The sequence below is a fragment of the Falco peregrinus genome, chromosome 2, assembly GCF_023634155.1.
Source record: "Falco peregrinus isolate bFalPer1 chromosome 2, bFalPer1.pri, whole genome shotgun sequence".
NCBI classification, from domain to species: domain Eukaryota; kingdom Metazoa; phylum Chordata; class Aves; order Falconiformes; family Falconidae; genus Falco; species Falco peregrinus.
In genome coordinates, this window is record NC_073722.1 from 16,145,615 (window position 1) to 16,165,758 (window position 20,144).

Below are 20,144 nucleotides of genomic sequence, written 5' to 3' on the forward strand. Positions count from 1 at the left end.
TTTGTTATGAAGAAATCACGTCAAAGCAATTTTTTTCTTGCAATGGCAGAGTAACACAACTTGTGTTCAGGGGTACATCATGTATTTTGTCTTTAGTAAGGACTCTGGCAATGTTTCACATAGGCAATTTCTTAAGGAAAACAGGGAAGCACATGTTTATAAGATGCTACTATACGCCAGATGAAAAGCCAGTTGGAAAGCTATATTCAGAAAGCTCTTCGTTGTCAAAATAGTGAACGTATTGATGGGCATTCTTGAACAGTGTACTATCTAATGTTTTCTTTAATGAGCAATTTGATAGAATAAGACTGCAAGTTACATTTGCAGACATGAGCTGCTGCAAGTCTGCTGAAGGAAAGGATGAGAATTCAAAATAACTTTAACAAATTGGAGGAACAGTCTAAAAAACATGCAATTCAGAAAGTTTAAAGACATTCCACAGTCAAACTACACAGAAGAGGAGAAAAAACAACTGACTAGATGGTTCTTCAGAAAATACTGAAATTTATGTTGGCTCATACCGTAAAAGAATTAACACTGTCACACAGTTTTAAAATGAACAGATATCCCATAGGGATGTGAAAAGTAATGGTTTGTAAATGGTCTGTAAACCAGGTTGTTTTCTACTTATTACTGGAAAGGCTTCAACTGTGTTGCTGGGACTACTTTGAGGAAGACAAGACAACTGAAGAGGAGAGGAACACAGGAAAAAGTCAGAGTTCTAGAAAAATATAACTTATGGCAAAAGGCATGCTTTCCGGAAGCAAAGAATTACAGGTCATGGCAATCCAAATAACTGGAAGTTGTTGCAAGGGGGAAATAAATAATCTGTTCTCTACACAAAGATAAGTATGTAAGAAATTATAGAATACAACTGCTGAAAAAAACCAAAACAAAACAGGATACTAGGATGAAGACTGAGAAAAGACTGCTAATGATAGGCCCAAAAATATATTTGCTGAAGTTTTTAACAGAATGTTGGACAAACATCAGTAAAGAATGGTTTTGGCGTACTTAAGCCTTCTTTTGGAAAAGAGAATAGATCAGGTGACCAAAGCTCCTGCCCACCCACTTTCCTATGGTTCTGTGATTACAAAGTAAAATGCAATCCCTCAGCCTAGGAAATGTCCAAACCCTAAGAGTTGCCACTTGAGCTTCAAAGTGAGCACGGGATCAGAAAGTGCTGCACGCCATTTGTATGCAAATGAATTCTCTCATCTCTTTTCTCCAGCCATCACAAGTAGTTCCTCCTCTCACCCCCCATATCTCGCCTTCCTTCCACCTCTGCTGCCACCCTATCAGGCTGGGCAAGTGCAAAACATGGCATCTTTCCACAAGTACACCACCCTCCTTCAGTAACCTCTACACATTCTACCACCCTATTCAGGAACACAAGCCCTGACGCATAATGCCATGTCCCCAAGCGGTACATACTTTGCTATTAGATCGGAGCCTCTAAATATGCAAAAGCCAACCCTGTGATACAGATCACACATGGGCTTCAAGGGGTACCAAGGGGAGGGTTACATCCTGTCCCTCCTACCTCCCCCACCTACCCACAGCAAGCCACATGCCAAGGAGAGAATAATAAAAGCCTCTTATGCTATGCGAAGTGACTTTACATCTCCACAGTAAATTATGCTAATTAATGTGAAAATAGCTCAGAGCTATTTGAAAGGAAACAACTATTTCAGATCCTCTGCTCTGTTCTGCATTATTCCTAGGCTTGGTCTGAAATTGTCCACAGAAACATTTCTGCATCAGAAAATGCCTACGTACCAAAGTAAAGTACTGCCATGCTTTTACATTTTCAAAATCAATTAATTTAGAAAGAAAAAAACCCTACATTTGATCAAAGAGCATGGTGAAATATTTTTTGAATTTCAGGTTTTAATTTGAGAAGGAAAAAAGGACTTAACTTAAATGTAATCAGGCTGTTTTGTGAGGAATAAAAATAGTGTCCAGCAGATGTGTCCCACGTAGGAATTTCATATCTTTTGAGATTTAAATTACTGAAATTTGGTTTACATTGATCAATGCATTTGAGAGTTATTAGGGAGAAACTAAACAGACAGTGAGACTACATAGGTGTAATTTCTTTAAGAAGTCAGCTTAAAAGTTAAAAATTAAAGAATGTCAATAATGAATATTTCAGTAACATATTTCTTATGTTAAACCAAAAACGTAAAGAATTTTTCCATACGGTCCAGTTGGCCAGAAAATTGTCCTTGATAAAGAATATCAAACAAAACATTTATCATGTATGCCATAGCCCACCTGGCTTGTCAGCTTGAGTTAAGTACCATTCTAAAACATGAATATATGCAGCCAGAGATCAAGAGCTCAGTGCCTCCTAAAGTAACGAAACCAGATAAAGGGACCTAAATAAAAAGTACCTGGTGGAGCAGTGGGTGCCCAATGGGGTAGAATTTAGGGTAGCTTGATCATACTAGGCTGCTGACTGATGTGTATCAGAGGCAACAGTACTATGAAAGGAGGAAAGAAATGCTTCTGTTTTACATTGTTATTGTTGAAACTACTCTGGTACCATGATTTGGTACAGTGCCATTGGATGCATGTTGCTGTGAAGTCATTTTAAGATGGAAATTAGAGAAAAATAAATAGAGAAAAAATAGGAAAGAAATACCAACTCTGAGAGTATCTAAAATTCCAATGAACAGTGCTCATGGGAAGCATGAATAAACTATACTTTGAGGTAAAAAATCCTAAGCCTCAAATACAAAAAGATATCAGACAAGTTAAATATCTAGCATCCCACAAATGAATGGAAGTTACAGTTGCAGTAACAGGGCTCAAAACCCAACAAGTCTGCTGGTGCTTTCCATTTCTGACAAAATCAGAACTAAGCAGAAACAGCTCTTTTTATTTGCCTTTAAAAAAAAATTTGACTGAACAGAGATGCCTATAGAAAGCTATTTCTGGGAAAAATTAAACCCCCAGATTACCATCTCTTTGAAGCAGAAACTGTCTTTTACTATACACATGTCTAGGCCTATGTATAGTGCCATGAGATTCCAATTCATAACAAAGGCTTCCAAGCACGCTGTATCACAAAAAAAGCTACATAATGGTAACTAGTAAACATAGGAGCCATTGCATGTCCCTAAAACATACAAGTTTAATAGGAGTGCAAACAAAGAGATTTACCAGGTAGCGATTGTTTGATTTTAAACAGTAGTTAAAATAGCCTAGTATTAACTTTGAAAACTGCAAAATTTTAACACATTAGAAATTTAACAGTAAACAGATTATAACCAAATCTATCTATTCTAGTTAGAAACTACGTACAAAATCCAAGCACGTAATTTGTTAAGGTCATAAAGGAGACTACAGCAGCAAGGTCTTGTTCACAAAGCCCTGGCTGGGAAATACTCAACAAGGAGAACTTCTCAGGACAGGCCTAGGAATCTGCAAGAGCTTGCAGGCCTTGAAAATGCTGTAAGGAGACACCTACAAATGTTCATTGCTTCACACCAGTAAAATATTTAGGGTTTTCTCCTCAAAAGGGCAGTTTTCTTCTTCAGGATTTACAAGCTCACTTGACTGTCAAGCTCTTAAGTTCCTTTCACAGACTTTTTGGAGTTTCCAAGTTTACAAACTCTGCAAAAACAGCGCAGAGTTTACCTTCTCTTTAAATTGATAGATTGCAAAATATGTATAAATATTCACAGAGATTTTGTCCCTTAACCAAAGCCACGTTTATTTTAAAATACTCATAAAATTCTGCTAGCCACATCCCAGAAAAGCTCCCATCTCTTCAACCATGCTGTTGGAAGGATAATGAGGATAGCTTGCTCACAATCTCAGCCTGAAGATTCTGCAATTGTGTGAACTGAGCTTTGCTATCTTGTTCAATTTTTGAATAGTTTTCACAGTCAACATCAAATAATTTGCAAGTTAAATTCAGATATTCATTCTGATATTAATTAGCTGTACCTCTTCAAAATAGTTCACAGGACGCATTTTCATTAAACCACCTCTTTTTTTCAAATTCAAATAACTTCAGTTGAGTAACAGAACAGTATGGAACACACAACTTTACCAAATGAATTAATATAGAAGATGTCAGATATTGTTTACATTATATGAAATTGTATGTCAGTTATAATTGCAATATATGCCAGATATAACAACACTTCTTGTGTTCCAGATGTCCATTTTGTCCTCTGCAGACAGCAGGTATGTTTTTACTAGTATTTAAACAGGGTCAGAGAAGACCTTAAGTGTTTGGCAGAAAACTTAACAAATACTCTTATTCATTTGTCAGACAGAATATACCGCTTCTCACCCCTTCTCTTTAGGGCATTTTCTTTTTGGCTGAACGGGACCTCTGGATATGATGCACCCCATCTATTCACATGGGTAAGCTCTTACAAGTGGTCTTGAAAGCCTCTTACTCCTGTGAAGTGGCTCACTCAGGCTTTTTCTGAAGCTATATGTCTGCCTTTTTCTTTGCTCTGAGGATCAGGAATTAATTTTTTGTGTGGAGTGAAACTGGCATAATAACAAGACCACGTTCTACCTTTCCTGTTACAAAATACAGGCACAGCAGGGTAAAACAGTCATGGCATTTCATTGTTTTCCATATAAAATTATGAGTTAAAAAGAGAGAATCTTCATGAGTTAAAGGATTTGGGATTTCCTGGGAAATTGTGCAAGACAGAAGAGATTAAATTCTTCGGCAATTGCAAGGTGAGTTTGGGTGGGGAGGGGTTAAAACTGAATTAGGCTGAAGCAGGGTTTGCTCTGACTTTGATAGTTTGTATGAGCCCTATTGCTTGCACTGGAACCAATTAAAATACCTACTATGTGAGAGTGAGGATTAGGCATGTAGCACCCTACCAAAGTGTTCAACTAAAGAAGTTTTAAACTTGCTTCTTTAATCCATCCCACATGTCTGTCCGTCTTTCACCTAAGTGTCCTGCTCAGGCCATTACACATCTCATCACAACGACCCGAGGCTAAGTTAAAATTCACTGTCTGTGTAACTCTATTGATAGCTAACATACCACTGTAAGAACTATATGCATAAGATTACAGTTGCATAGAATACAGTCTGCACTGGAACAATGTAAAGTCTTTTTTTGTTTTAAACAACTCAAATGCAAGTATTTAATGAAGGTGTCATTTTGAGAGAAAAAGATTTACTCAGATTGAACAGGCAATATAAAAATATAATCCCCTTCCCTCACTCCCAGAGCCACTCTCTCCCAATTGAATGAGTGACAAGAAAAAAAAAATAAATGTGTTTGTGATGTTCAGTATCCTATAACTTTAAAAATTAGTTCTAGTTATGCTGCTAAGCAAGCAATGTGCCCTCAATTCTTTAAAACAGAACTGATAACAACTACGAAAAAAGAAATACTGTACTTTAACATTAGCGTTGCTTAAAATTTTGTCATGCAGTGTTCACTCAAGCCATTTTTAGACAACGTCTTTATAAAACAAGTTTTTCTGGTTTTGCTTACCTCTTGGGTTATCACCAATAATATTGGTTTTCCCATTCCAGTACCAGAGCAGCAACGTTGCATCACGTGATCCTGAGAGAATGTAACAATTTCCTCCAATATAGGACTCAGAACGAGCAAGACAGGTTACAACATCCCAGTGTCCAAATATTACTTGTATCAGTTTACCTGAAGCATATAAAATTGATTGGTTTAAAACTATGCTTTTATTCTTTCTAAGGCAAACTAAATACATTATAAATTATTTGAGATACATTTTCTTTATTAAAAAAAGGTTCAAGAAAGAACTATAGTGGAGAGTACTATTTTTTTTTCTTTATTTGGTGGAAACTTATTTAAAAGTGCAGTAGTCCATACAGTCCATGCAAAAAATATTTGCAGTCCATAAATATTACACTTTATTCAAAGGCCAATCATGCTAGAAGGTTTTTTACATTCTACATGTTTACATTCCCTTTGCAGACAGGAAACATGATGGGATTCTCTTTTAAGGCAAGTTTACCAAAGAAAGTACCAGTAAAAATGCAACTCTGATGATGATGTGGGAAACAGAATCAGAAGATACAGAATATAAGACCCTGAAGAAATTAGTAGTGTGAGAGCTGCCTAAATTATATATAGCACATGCAGCTTTTGGGCATCTTCTTAAACAGAGGAGATTTAGATAAAAAATAAATCTTGAACCCAGGTTTTTCCATCACCATTTAAACACTTGCCAATTATTTCAACCAGCATCCTTCCCTTTTAAGAATTTCTGTAATGTTCAGAAAACCTCAGAAGACTGACCTGGAAAAAACTCTTACCTGTTGCATATACAACAAACGTTTGTACTGCTGATAAGAGACATCAATGCTAAAGAGAAAGGAAAGCCTAGGCAGTTAAAAATGTGCCATTCAAGAGTCTGTATAAACATTAATATGACTGTTACCTTTTAACCTTATCTAAACAGGACATTATTTCAAGAAAAAAGTAAATTTGGATGGTCACGCATAGTGGATTTGCATGTGGGAGAGGAAACACATGTAAGGTCACCCACAGCAGATCTCTGCCAGACCACCCTGCCAGAGGCTGGCTCCTACACAGCAAACATGTCATGGGTCCTGCTGCCTTCTGGATCTGCCAGCAGCATACGTGATCCTATGAAATGAGAATGGAAATACTAAAATCCATCTCACTGGATTTCCTGAAGCCTAGGTTTTGCAGATCTTGTAGAGACAGGACAAAAGATTCACACACACGTTTCTTACGCGCCTGCTTGGCCCACTCAGGTAACATGGGCCAGGCTAAATTCTGCATCCAATGACACAAGGAAGTGTGATGCCCTTAACGTGTGACCTCAGACTCCTCAGCCCAAATGACCATGCCTCCATTTGTGCTTTGGGCTGAATAAAGAATGAGAAAGAACAGAAGGGGAAAAGAGTGATGGCTTTGGAAGGATAAACAACACAGGCCAAAAAAGAAATAGGAATGGAAAATTACTGTATCTGAAATAAAATGTTCTGGAGAGTATATAACAATAGTAACTAGTAACGTGACAAGTAGTAACACAAATCAGCATTGGGACTCAAATTAAGCACATCTTAGCAAAATATTTTGGTGCATGAATTAAAAATTAGTCAATCCTATAATATGGCTAGTAGGACATATTTCATAGCCCTCTTCCTGTGCAGTACAAAGGCACTGTATTCATATCCAGCCACTAAATAACTCTAACGCTAACAAAAGATTTAAGGGAGTGGTTCTGAGGAAAGAACAAAAATAATGTTAACAGCATGATTTATAACAGGAGATCAAAAAAGGTAATTGCGTTAAAGTGGAGAAAACCAGGAAGAAAAAAAAAAAAAAAAGAGAAAGGTATGAACAGCTGAAAAAAAAAAAAAGGAATTAATTACTTTAGTACACGAAGTAAAAAACAGAATAACATGATGCCATTTAAAGTAAACCTGTACATAAGATTTAAAATAAAAGACTGACAAAAGCTATTAGGCAAGTATAATCCCCCAAGAGAAATTGTGAAAATAAGTACTATCACATGAGCCTTTTCTGACTGGAAAGGGCAAACCCCTGGAAAGTACATTCACTGTGAAGATCTGCCTTCTGCTGGAAAGGAGAGTAACTCAGGCATCGAGTCTTTCCCTAATTTCTGTGATTCTGTAATAGTGTTCTGTAGTGGTCCCCTCTGCACACCAGGGCTTTCATTTTTGTCACAGGGTCACCTAACTGTCTCAGGCGCTGATCAGTAAACAGATTTAGTCAGAAAAAGTTACTGAAATTCACAGCTAGGAGCAGTGACACTCACAGACTACATAACCTCATTTTGGCAATATACAAAAACATCTTACCGAGTGTATGTTTTCCCCTGAAAATTCAAGCTGTCAATGACATGGTTTAGATTTGAGAATAACTTAATTATGTAATATATTTTTCAGTTGTATAGCTGTAGGTAATCAACTACCTCAGGTGATTTATACTTTTAGAACACAAGTTTATGCTATAAACATCGCTGAGTTATAGACATCTCTCTCTCAATTATATTCTGTTTATAGGTTCTGTTCTAGAAAACAAACATTTTTCAAGCCTATTTCTTTGACAGTTGTTCGTGTAGTCACAGTGCCTTGTTAGTTTTACTTTGTCACTGTGCAGCTAAGGTTCAATCAATTCCATCAAAACAAGAAATAAGCACTTGCTCTTTCACATTAGTAAAAAAAATAAAAATCATTAATCTCATAAGAGTTCTTCAACTTTTTGTTTCCTTTAACGTAAGTTGTCCTCTCTATACACTAATACCGAATTTTACCATATGCACTCAGATATCCCCTTTTAACAGAACAAATTTTCTAGTTAATGTTTTATTTGACAGCTGTGCTACGAATAATTAAAAGAAAACTAAGACTCAAGTCTCTGTACTACCGAATCTAAAATGCTGTCTAGAAATCATTCCCACTGCTGGAGGAAGGTTTTATTGTGCTTCTGCTATACTAGCTGTGCTGAGAACCCATGATTTATGTTAAAAGTATTTCCTGTTAAAAAACCCCAAACAAACCTCAAATTTAATAAGAAAAAAGTTCCTTTTTTGTGTAAGTGCTAAAATATAATTGAATTCAACACTTGTGATCACTTGCCATTATGCATTACTGATCACATAATCTCTTTTCCTTGCTGCTCTGCTGATTTCAGAGTAAGTATTTCACTACTATATTCTCATTTTAATTTGAAACAAAATAAACTACAATTGAGTTCACTTGATTTAAACTAGAGCTAGAGTTGCTATATTGACTAACAGGAGACACATGGAAGACATAAATCTGCAACTTTTTTGACAAGTGTATTTGTGTTTATACCATAATTAGCTATGGTAGTAATGAGATATCTGGTGTATCTGACTTACACATAGAAGACATAACTTAATGAAGTATTTGTAGCTCAGACTGATACAGGACAAAGCTACCAAAATCATACAAGTTCCTCCCACATATATAAAGTAAAATACATCCTTCGACATAAAAGAATTAGTTCTCTATTAATATAACTCAAGAATATACACTCAACATTTATTAATGCTAGCTAACTTTTCTGAAGATCTACTTTAAATTCAGTTTTATGTAAATTTATTTTCATCAATGAGAAAATTAAACTAAGAAGGGTCTAACAAGATGTCTCTATAATGAATTGCAGTCAGTCAATATGAAATAAATGGAACTTCTCCTTTATACTTAAGGGTTTAAAATCGCAAAAATGACAGATATGCTAAAATATGCCATGAGATCTAGACTTAACAGATTTTCATTAAAGACCATCCTGTTTCGTTAAACATTTTGGTTTGCCAAGTGTGAAAAACACTATTAACTAATATATTTAAGAAACGATGACAAACATGTAGGATATTCCCTAGGGATTAATAACCTACTGGAAAGCTTGATGGCACACACACATTAACCACACTGGGTCATTAATCCCAAAGAAGTACCTTGCAGTGAGGTTGCTATTCCCATTATAAGATAATGAAACGGAAAAAAATCGTACCTATTTTCTTCTGAGGCTCCATGGCTTTTAAATTCCTGTAGCTTTTACACTGAAAGACTCTTTTCTATTTAGCATGACACATGCATGATTTCAAAGCTTTGGATACATGCTAGCTGACAGACTAATTTAACTGCTACCCATTATATCGATCAGTTTATATTTTATGAAAGAATTCAGTGGCTCCGAATCAATTTTTCTATTATAGCATAGCTTTCAAAGGCTTTCATAAGCCTTCTTTCACCAGATTTCAAGACTTCACTTCTGTTCTTATTCTGTGGTGCTTCCCTGTATTTCCTCCAAAAAAAATCTCTGGTGCTGAAAACCAACCAGAGTTAAATTCAAGCAAGCACTCTAAGAACAATTAATTGTGCTGGTATGCAAAGCTTCACAAAACCTCATTTTCTTGTGGAAACTACAGTATATGAACAGGCATGCCTGTAATACAGATTTGAAGTGTGATGCTATGGCTAACAAAAGCTCCTTGTCTTGCATTTGGCATCATTCAACAAAGATCATAGCATACAATACACAGTAGCAGTAGGTAAGAAAAGATTTGACAAATATTATTGATAGGGGAATAAATACATACTCCACTTTCCCCACTCCCCATTCCTTCTTATTTGGAACTGTAGATTGACAATGAACAGAAAAATCTTTTAGGCTATTCCCATATTTTAAAAATACATTACCTGAGTCAGTAGAATAAACTCGGAAACTCTTGTCCCAGAAGCCACAAACCAAGATGTAACGGTTATCAGAGGTGATGACAAAACACTGGGAATGCACCTGAATGCTTTGGTCTAAAAGGTCAGTGATTTGCCTTCTGTGCATACCTGTATTGCTGGCTGAACAGAAAGACACACAAATCAAGAATTTTTAGCATCCACATTCACAGAACAAAAGCACATTTTAGAAACTTATGTTCACACCTAAACTATTTCTCACTGCTGTTACTTCTTTTTTGTGGCAGGGACATTTTCTTTCTACTTTTACTATAAAATACTCATTACACTTCTGGGAACAATGCTAATTCCTTGTAGTATATATTCTAAAATAGAAGAAATAACTTCTTTAAGTCAAATGCAGCTGACAAATATAAATGAAAGATTGCGAAAAGGAATGATACATAAAAATGTAATACACTTTCTTCTCCCCTACTTCTATTACAGGAAATAAAACATTAAGAAAAAAATGAAGGGAATGTAATTATAAGACAGTACATATACATATGTGCTATATAGTGGCTCAAATGCAGCAGACAATGGAATTATGATTTCAAAATTGTACACAAGTTTTATTTCATTGCAAGCATTTGTAATTTAAAAAAAGAACAAATGCAGTAAACATCACTACTATTTTACACTTTTTTGAGCATTGCACAAAAATTAAGCAGCTTATCTCCACAATCTCCTTTAGGGTTGAGAGATAATATTTACCCTGATTTGATCACCTGCTGTTCTATTTCCCCAGGTAATCTTGCATTGTGAAGCCACAGAAGAGACATGAATCAATCAATGAACCCATTTTTCATATCGCATTTTGTCCTTATTAATTGATGTTTGTGTGTGTCTGTGTGTCTGTCTGTCTCCCTATCAGCAAAATCCTACAGTGTAGAAAGAACTTCTAATATGCTTTGCTCCCAAGAGAACCTGACTCCCATCCCAGGCAAGTAAGCCTCAATTTGTCTGCCAACAGCTCAGAGCACCATTACTTCCATTCCAAGTGGTCCCCCAGGCCTGTCTCTGTGCTGGTCTTGTGCTCTTCTTCACACTTTGTTCTTTAACTTCTTTCCATTCTCATAGGCTAGCTATCCCCTAAGCCTTTGGTTTATTCCATTTACTCTGCATCAAAGCCTTAGTTACTTCTGCTTCTGTTATCTTTAAAATGTTGATACTGTTTTATCCATGTGGGTAGCAAATAATTTAGCAAGGTATTGTCACTTGCTCTGCAGGTAACACATAACAGGGCCTTGACTGCTGTTGAGACTGCTTGAAGAGTAACAACAACACATTATAAATGCACAGTGAAGTGTTCTGTATGACAAAATAATGGCAAATAACCCCCCCAAAAAACATGCAGATCAATACATTCAGTGTGGATAAGCCCTTCAAAAAAGTTCACCTCAAAAAGAGGTCTAGGATCTATGTCATATCAGACACTACTGTTTTACATCTTCCTGTGCAACTGGAAAATTAGGACAGCAGGAATCCCTCCTTATGACTAAGACAGCAACAAGATTCCTGCTATAACCGTAAAAGTGTAATTTTGTGGTCCTCTTAGGTGCCATTTCTAGGTAAATGTGTCTAGCCACAATTAAAAACCTTTAATATTATCTACATAATTACTTGCTTGTACCCAATGATGCTACTTAACAGTGACAAAGAAAGCCTTAACCTTTTAAACCATGTCCAATGTAACCACAAGGCTGATTTGAGAACTATTGTATGAAGAGAATATTAAACCATTTTTCAGAACTATGAATATTAATTTTAAAGGTGTTTATACCAAACAAAAGTCCAAGTATTTTGTAAACTAAAGGCAAGCCTGAAAATGGAATTATAATTTTAAAATTATGAAAACTGCAAACAAAAATAAAAAACATGTTTCCTCCCTAATGTTCATCATCACAATATGTAGGAAAATCATCTGACAGGCCCAATGTGATTTTGGTTTTTTTTTGCTGTGATGTTTATTAATATTTCTAAATCCTACTTGATAGCAGATTTTAAAGCAGATTATATGTTACCTGCTCCCAACATTTTTTGGATAAAATCCATTTCATGAAGGAAAGGAGAGTTATAGCATGTCCTCCTCATTGTGAATTATAAGTACTGCATTATTCTGATGGGAATTGATTTTAAAACTTTGGAAAAACATTTTTATCAGCTCTATAAAATGGTTTAATATGCCCACACTGCTCCTGATATAATTATCATTGAGCTTACCCAGCAAAATGGCTACACAGCAACAGTATCTACAGACTGGTACAATGCAGTCCCTACTGTGATATGAATACTTGTTTTGAAATTAATTCTCACTGGCTGACAGACCTGTCATTCCAACCTTTCCAGGCAACTTCATTTTTGCTCTGATTTTTCCATGCTTCTATAACTGGCCACTTAATTTCTTTTTGACTTAAACTACCATCCTGATAAGGACAGTTGAAAAAAACAGAGCTAAGTTTGAAGACTAGTAGAATCGATGGGGAGCCGAGAGTGGGGCATGTAGAAATCCTGTCATCTTTGCTTCTGTGAACTGTCCTACAACTAGTTCATATTTTGGGGTTGTTCGATTATTTTTTTTTTTATCACATTTAGGGTTTCATTTGCCATGCTACAGGCTCCTTAATTACAGTCCAAGTATACTCCCCAAAGTTGGGTCTGTAATGAAAGAAGTGACCAAACTCTAACCATGCTAACAGAGAAATCAGCTCTACATAACTAATAAACCTCTATAATAAAAAGTCATGAATTGACTCTATTACACTGAGTCATTAAATAAAAGAGAGATATTCCTCCACTCCTTTTTAATAAAAGGAAAAACATACACAAATTTAACTAGTGATGCTGATCAAAAGACGCAATACCCTTGAAAAATGAATACTAATATCTCAATACTAAAAGAGTGGGCAATATATTTCAACTTTGAAACTGCTTCACAATTACACATTAATCCCCTCAGCCTGAACAGCAGGTCTATGAAGAAAGGATTGATCTCCTTTAATGATGAAACCCTGGCACCATGGTTTTATTTTTCACAACACGGTGCAGTTAAGAACCCCACTGTTATTATGAAAATTTCTTCAGCAAAGGAGCTCCATCACATTACCAGTGCACCAATTCATCATAACGTGCCTCGCTCCTGCTCATCAACAAGTCTGAGTGATGAAAAGATCCAATATTATCCTGACAGTACTTCATGCACATTCTCAATCACACATTATTACAGCATCCATATTAATTTTCACTGACACGCGTCCTAGGCCTGTTCAAATTAGGCAAACCAACGAGGGGGAGTTGATGAAATACCAGCATAGCCACAGCTCATTGCATTCCAATTTGCATGCAAATGGTTTATCAGGAAAATTCCATTCCCAGCAACCAGCAAGTGAAAAACAACCGTAATCTACACTTCAGGGCCACCATACAGAACTTAATGAATCGCAGAGAGAGAGGGAAGTGACAGACCTATGAGAGGATCGATTTCCACTGGCAGCTGGTAAGGCTGGTCTTGTACAGCACCTTGATGAGCTGGAATTCAAGAAAGAAGATTTTAAAACTCTGCATTTTTTTAATACATTAAGCCACATACCTTTTACAAACCAAATTGTACATCCTTAATTTTAACAAGATAGTTCTGCATCAATTGAATTAAAAAAAAAATAATTCCAGGTGCTTTCACAGGCTGCTTATTAAACATTTATTTTAGATTAGTGCTATTCTGAATGTATGCCATCAGCAGCAGCTCTGGTCCTGAGCCATAAGCTCTAGCAGATGCTTTACTGGCAACCTCTCCTGTCGCAACAAAACAAAATTAAGTGGTAAAGAGCACTGAAAACAAAATGTGACAACCATCTGCTGACTGTAGCAAATACTATTTTCCTCTTTACTTTCTAAAGCACTGCTTTGAACAAGTGAAGCACAAAGGACATTTTTTTAAAAAATCAGTTTATGATGTAGACGGGGAAATCTCACCGTCATCCAGTATTTAAGGATTCATACATCACCAAAAAACATTTATTTGCAAGTTTGTATAGAAGTCAATATATAATTCTACTGACCTACATATCATCTGGGCACCTGGCACACCAGCAAAATGTTTACCTCCTGAATTTTCCTTCAGTGATAAAAAAAAAAAAGCGCACCTTTTTTCCCCGCAGCCACGCTGAAAAGAAATAAGCAGGCAAGCAAACTCCATGCCCCCAACCCCTCCCCCAGGCAGCCCACAAGACAGTCTTGGAAGCAGAACAAAAAATGATGGCTGAATACTTATACCTATTGTTTTTCTATCTATCATCCATAGCTTAATATAAAAATCACTATCAATAGAAGGGTTTCACAAATAATTGGGAAGTGAAAGTTCTGCTGCAATGAAACACTAACAGAATAAAACATGAAAACCATGTGACAAAATGCAGGCACCCTGTTGGGTACCAGTGCCATTAGATGTCAGCAAAGCCACCAAACTCTATACAAAAGCAGGAGTAAGATTTTTAATTACACATCAGTGACAACTGGTCACTTGTCAACTTAACTTTTTTATCATGATGCCTCATTAGTAAGGACAAAGCTAAGCCCACAGCAGGAGATATGGAGCAGGAATGATACCTACCCTCTAATCCTAGCAGATCCCACTTTGGTATAAAATTTGAAGGCAACAATAGTGAACGCTAGTCTCAGGAAACCATACCCAGCTATGGTACTCCATAAAACACAGCACTCCATTAACAGCCTGCAGCTGATTAGCGTGTTCTCAAAGAGGTGGGCTGAGGTGGGGTTTTGTTGGGTTTTGGTTTTGTTTGGTTGGCTTTTGTTTGTTTTAAACTGTAGGTTTTCTTGAGCTCTTTGTAAAGGCAAGACAAGCATAGAATGTCTCTAAATGAAAAAATAGTGACTCAGAAGTACAGCTTACTGCCCTCCCTTTCAGAGGTGAGGGAAAAACCAAAATCTGAACGTTTTGTTTGACTCGGAGCAGTTGATTACTACACTCAACAACTGGTTGCCCGCTCACAGATCATCAACCAGCAGACTTAGGAGGAAATCAAAATCAACTCCTGCCAATTTAGAACCTCTTCTTTTCTCATGATTGCTGTATGTCTACAAAGGCTATTTTTAAAATCGTTGAATATTACATGCCCAAGGTCACACATCCAAGGTATGAGAGGATATTGCCATCCTCCTTTCAAACAAATGTCAAGAGCCCCGTAAATAGTTCTTGCTCACAACTTGTTATCTAGATAAGTTTCCCTTCCCCGCTTCTTTCCCACCTTTCTTTTTAAGCATTTCTTGGGTGGGTGAAATAATACATAGATGTTTCTACTTGTACAATGTTGAGAGGTAATTTGTAAGAATTAGGAAAAAGTATGGGGAGTCACCTGGTTTTTTTTCAAAATTTAATTAAGGACCATGGGTCCAGGTTTCTTAGTAGGAATTTCAGTGATGTGAGTATTACTCTAGTACAAATATCTTCTACTTAAGTTATTTGAGTAGAAGCTCTTTTTTCCCTTTCTTGAAAAGCCTTTGACCAGATTTACTGCACAGCACTGAAATAAATGACCTTTCAGGGCTTGGGCCTGAGACTCAGAGCCAGGAAAAGGAGGATGTATGCCTTTAAGATTCGAGAACATTAGAATCGAACACTGAATGACTATATGCTCAACTCCAACACATTTGTAAACAAAAATTACTTTAGATTGGTTGCTATGCAAATGGATATGTGGTTTTCCTTTCATATTGACAAATACATAAGCACCTAATAACTTTGGGATGTTTAAGTTACAGAAGATAAAGACTTTCCATATATTTAGTCTTCTAATTCTCATTGAGTGGCTTTAATATCAGAATATGGTGTGTTCATAACCAACTAGAAAAAGCAGAAAAGATTTCAGGCAAGTTCTACATGTTATATAACTTGTATTTGACATTATATGGTTCAGGCTTACATCTAACTGAAAAACAAATCTAAGAGGAAGAGTGTGACTTTATCATGATGCAATAGTGATATACTGGTTTTGTCTTGCATAGTGCCCAACGGCCTGGAAAGCAATGCATTGCTGTTACAAACATTTTGTCTGCTACACATCTTATTACACAATGGTTCAGATTATCTTTTTAAAGACAAACTAAGTCCACATGTGAAGAGCATGCTGTGTCAATGAACTGACTTGCTCTTCACACTTCAAATTTAAAACCGTCCTGAAGCAGATTCTGAAACAAACAGTACTGCTTGATGGCAGTGGTTTCTTAGGCTACTTACTTTAATTTACTTACCAGGAAGATTATGCCACTTGTTTACAGCAAATAGCCTATTTGCAGTAACTGTGATCACAGCAGGAGTGGCCAGACCAGGCTGGGTGTTGGCTGCTACGTGAGTGACAGGGGAGTTGGATGGGAACTTCAGAACCATGATAACATCCTGTTGAGCTTGGTCTGTGAACATCAACGGACTCTGCAGGAGGAGATACTGTTGAGTGCACACAACAAGAACCCAAATACACGGGAAAAGAAAACATGGGGAGGAGAAAAGAGGACAGGACAAGAGAAGGAAGAATGGATTAAACCACACAAGATCCAATAGCAGCTGCAGTGAAAAGCAAATGCAGTAATAGTAGACAGGCTTGTGGAAACAAACATTTTAGGTAGAAAAACCTTCACGTACACTATTAGAGGGCCTGGTTGAACACAGGGTGTCTATACACAAACTTTTCTACAGATCACAGCAGATTAAACTAAAAGTTTCTAATCCCCTATCTCTAGCGAAAGAATTCTTCTTCATATCTGTAGAGATAGTACGTCAAGTAAAGCAATGCCAAACTAGGAGACAAAGAAAAAAAACCCAACAAAAACAAAACCAAAAAAAAAGTGAGCAAAAGAAATTCCTGCTCCCAGAGCTTGTCTCAAGTTGCATTAAATTGGCAGACTGCAATTCTTTGCAAGCCAGATGAGAACATGAAAGTACATTAAAATAAACAGATATACACACACTAGATACATGTTCTGTATATATTTCTGATGTACAAAAATAAGATTTATGAATGCAAAGTAGAAGACTTCACTGCAAATGTGTTTCAAAGGACAAACATAATCAAATGCAGTTGCAAAGAATATAAAGTGGACGTGATTACAGACACTATCCTGCGTTGTTTCTAGAAATAAAGGAAGGGAATGAATCCAGACTCTCATTTTCAACATAATATTTTTAGGTTTTAGGTTTTTAATTTAATAAGTTGAAAAGTTTAATAACTTTTTAAGTAAGCTCTCTAACAGCACTGCAAATGTTAAAAGTAAATACTGAGGACTTTAGATCTAGATATCAAACATAAGGAGGAAAGCAAAACCTAATGGTTTTGTGATTGTGTGGTGTACCTATAAAAAAAAAAAAAAAAAAAAAAAAAAAAGAGTACTCCATGGAGATGTAGAAATACAACGATCCTAGTCACCAGTAGCCATATTGCTTTAGTATTTGTAATTTTCTAATAACTGAATTAGAACACTAATGAAGTGTTCTTGGCTATTTTCCACCTGCAATATTTCATTACATGTATGTGCATGTAAGTGCATACATTTAATGTATATTTATACAGAACTAATAAAAAAATTAAATACATTTGCATTTTTATTATCACTCCTTTTTAAAAAGTTATTAAGAGTACTTAGAAAAACATATTGCTCTATGAATTCCTATTTACAGTCTTTGCATAAAGGTGTAAATAAAAGCAACTAATAAGCTACCCAGACACCCTTCTGAGCAAGTGGCTAAAAGCCAATCAATATTATGAGTTAATCCTCCCTGGATGCTCATTCAATTAAAGGTGTCAGTAATGCCTCATCTGATGTGGCCTCAATTAAATCCAGCTATCTGATGGTTGAAAACACAAGGGGATACAGCAACAGCAGCAAAACCAGACAAATAGGCAGCCTTCGTGTGACTGCTAATTACTACACCTGGTGTATATTATGGCTTGTGCACTTAACACAGCACGTGGTAGCTTTCAATTCGGTTGTATTCATGCATACATGCACACACACACACATGAAAACAGACAACTCCATAAATAATACAACTAGAAAGAATTCAAAATTGTGACATGAAAAACATCCACACTGTATTTCAGCTCCAGGAACAGTAATTTTAAAACCATTTAATATAGTGCTGTTATAATATCATGTATTAATAACCACAAAACTGGTCAAAGCAAGTGCAGAACTAGGGTTTTTTTCCTGTGCGTACCTCAGCCCCCCAAAACCACAGGAGTTAGAAACACTTAACTTCATAGAATTTAACTTCTTCCATTACATGCTAAATCTTCACTAATTCAGCATCATGAAAAATACGATCAAACCACACCAACTGCTTCCTGCCATCAAATGTATTTAAATAACAATGGGTCTGACAAACACATCAACAACTTCTCACGTTCCTCTTCTTCCAGAAACAAATCCCTCTCAATTAGGGCAAGTGCCTAGTGCATGGCACCATAATAGACAGGCACACATATGGCACATAGCTAAATGATGAGGGCACTTGTGCTCCCCAACATCCCTGTTAACAGGTCTCTTCTGAAAGACAGAGCCCTGTGGGTCGCTGCAATGGTTTGCAGCCTACGTGGGAGGTGCAATGGGCCAGCAGATCACAAATCAGCACAATCAGCTCTGTCCATCCAAGTACATGGGATCCCAGGGCAGGAGCATGTCTACAGCACACTGTCAAAGTGTAGTATGTACTGCCTGCAGAAAGGCTGGTGGGCATGGGGGGACAGTCAGCTGGGCAACAACACATGACATATTTGAGAAAGGCTCTATTTGACAAGAAAGTTTACATTTCTTAGACTCCTGCATCACAAGATTTGTAAGCTACTTTGGAAACATCTCAGATTTTTGTGTGATTTTTCTAAAACCTTTTGCATTTCAGATATGATTTTAATCTAGTAACTTTAGTGTACTTGAGTAGGACATATGTCTTACAGAACATACAAGAAGATAATGTCTTTTTTTATATTTCAGTGTAAAATGTCTGTCTCAAGAATAAGGGAATGTAACCTTTTGAAAAACTTGTGAATTAGCAGGCCATTTGCTCCACATGTCAAAGTATCACTTAACATACTTAGTTCTGGATCTATGACAACACAAATGATATTTCAGACCCAAGGACTGCACACAGCATGATATGGAAAGTAATCAGTAATAAAATAATAGTTTGTATAATAAAATTATATTAGACACAAGTCGAGGTAAAAGGGAAAGCATGTTAATGCTCACTGCCTGGATTTTATCACCCTAGCTTTACTGCAAAACACATTTAGTCACATTCTTTGCTATGTAAGTTTCAGCTCATGAATTCCTAGTAATCCTGGTTTTAGGGGAAAACCTATGCCTGGGGGAAAAGTCAAGGAAGTTCCACCTCCTAAATCCATGCTTCTTGGGGTATCTGCCAAAGATTAACTGAATTGTCTCCATGATGACTGGCTCTCACCTGTACAGGTATGGTATTAACAAAATCAACTGATGAAGTGTTCTTGGATTACACTGACAAAAAAAGGTCTGTACTAGAAATCAATACTATCTTTTCAGCAATAAATAAAATAATAGTTAAGCACTGCATGCACTCCCAAGTCCTACAAAATCATAACTTATCTGCTGCTTTAAATAACACAATTCCACAGCCACATAAAAGCAAAGCAAATTGGTCAGTTCTGTGACTTTAAGATAGTAAAGGAAGTAAACAAACCAGCAGGTCACAAAGAGTTAAGACGGTACCTACCACCTGCATGGCAGAACTTCTTGGAGGATGTGGTTCTATGAGCAGTTGTGAAGGGGTCTGTCCAAAACTTCGTATTTGAGCTTCAACAGCCTGGAAAAGGCAAAGGCAGGTTTGCATGTTAAGAGGTGCTAATTACAGGCAATAGAACCATAA

The 20,144-nt window shown here is 36.5% G+C and overlaps 1 protein-coding gene across 1 annotated transcript in view; it reads right to left on the bottom strand.

Annotated features, from left to right (window-relative positions):
• The window catches only part of LRBA (LPS responsive beige-like anchor protein), a 411,018-nt gene that overhangs the window by 24,194 nt on the left and 366,680 nt on the right, over positions 1-20,144 (bottom strand). The window contains 5 exon segments of the mRNA XM_055797819.1: positions 5,490-5,657; positions 10,202-10,357; positions 13,700-13,762; positions 16,502-16,694; positions 19,992-20,081. Of these exon segments, the coding sequence (XP_055653794.1) occupies positions 5,490-5,657; positions 10,202-10,357; positions 13,700-13,762; positions 16,502-16,694; positions 19,992-20,081 (670 nt within the window).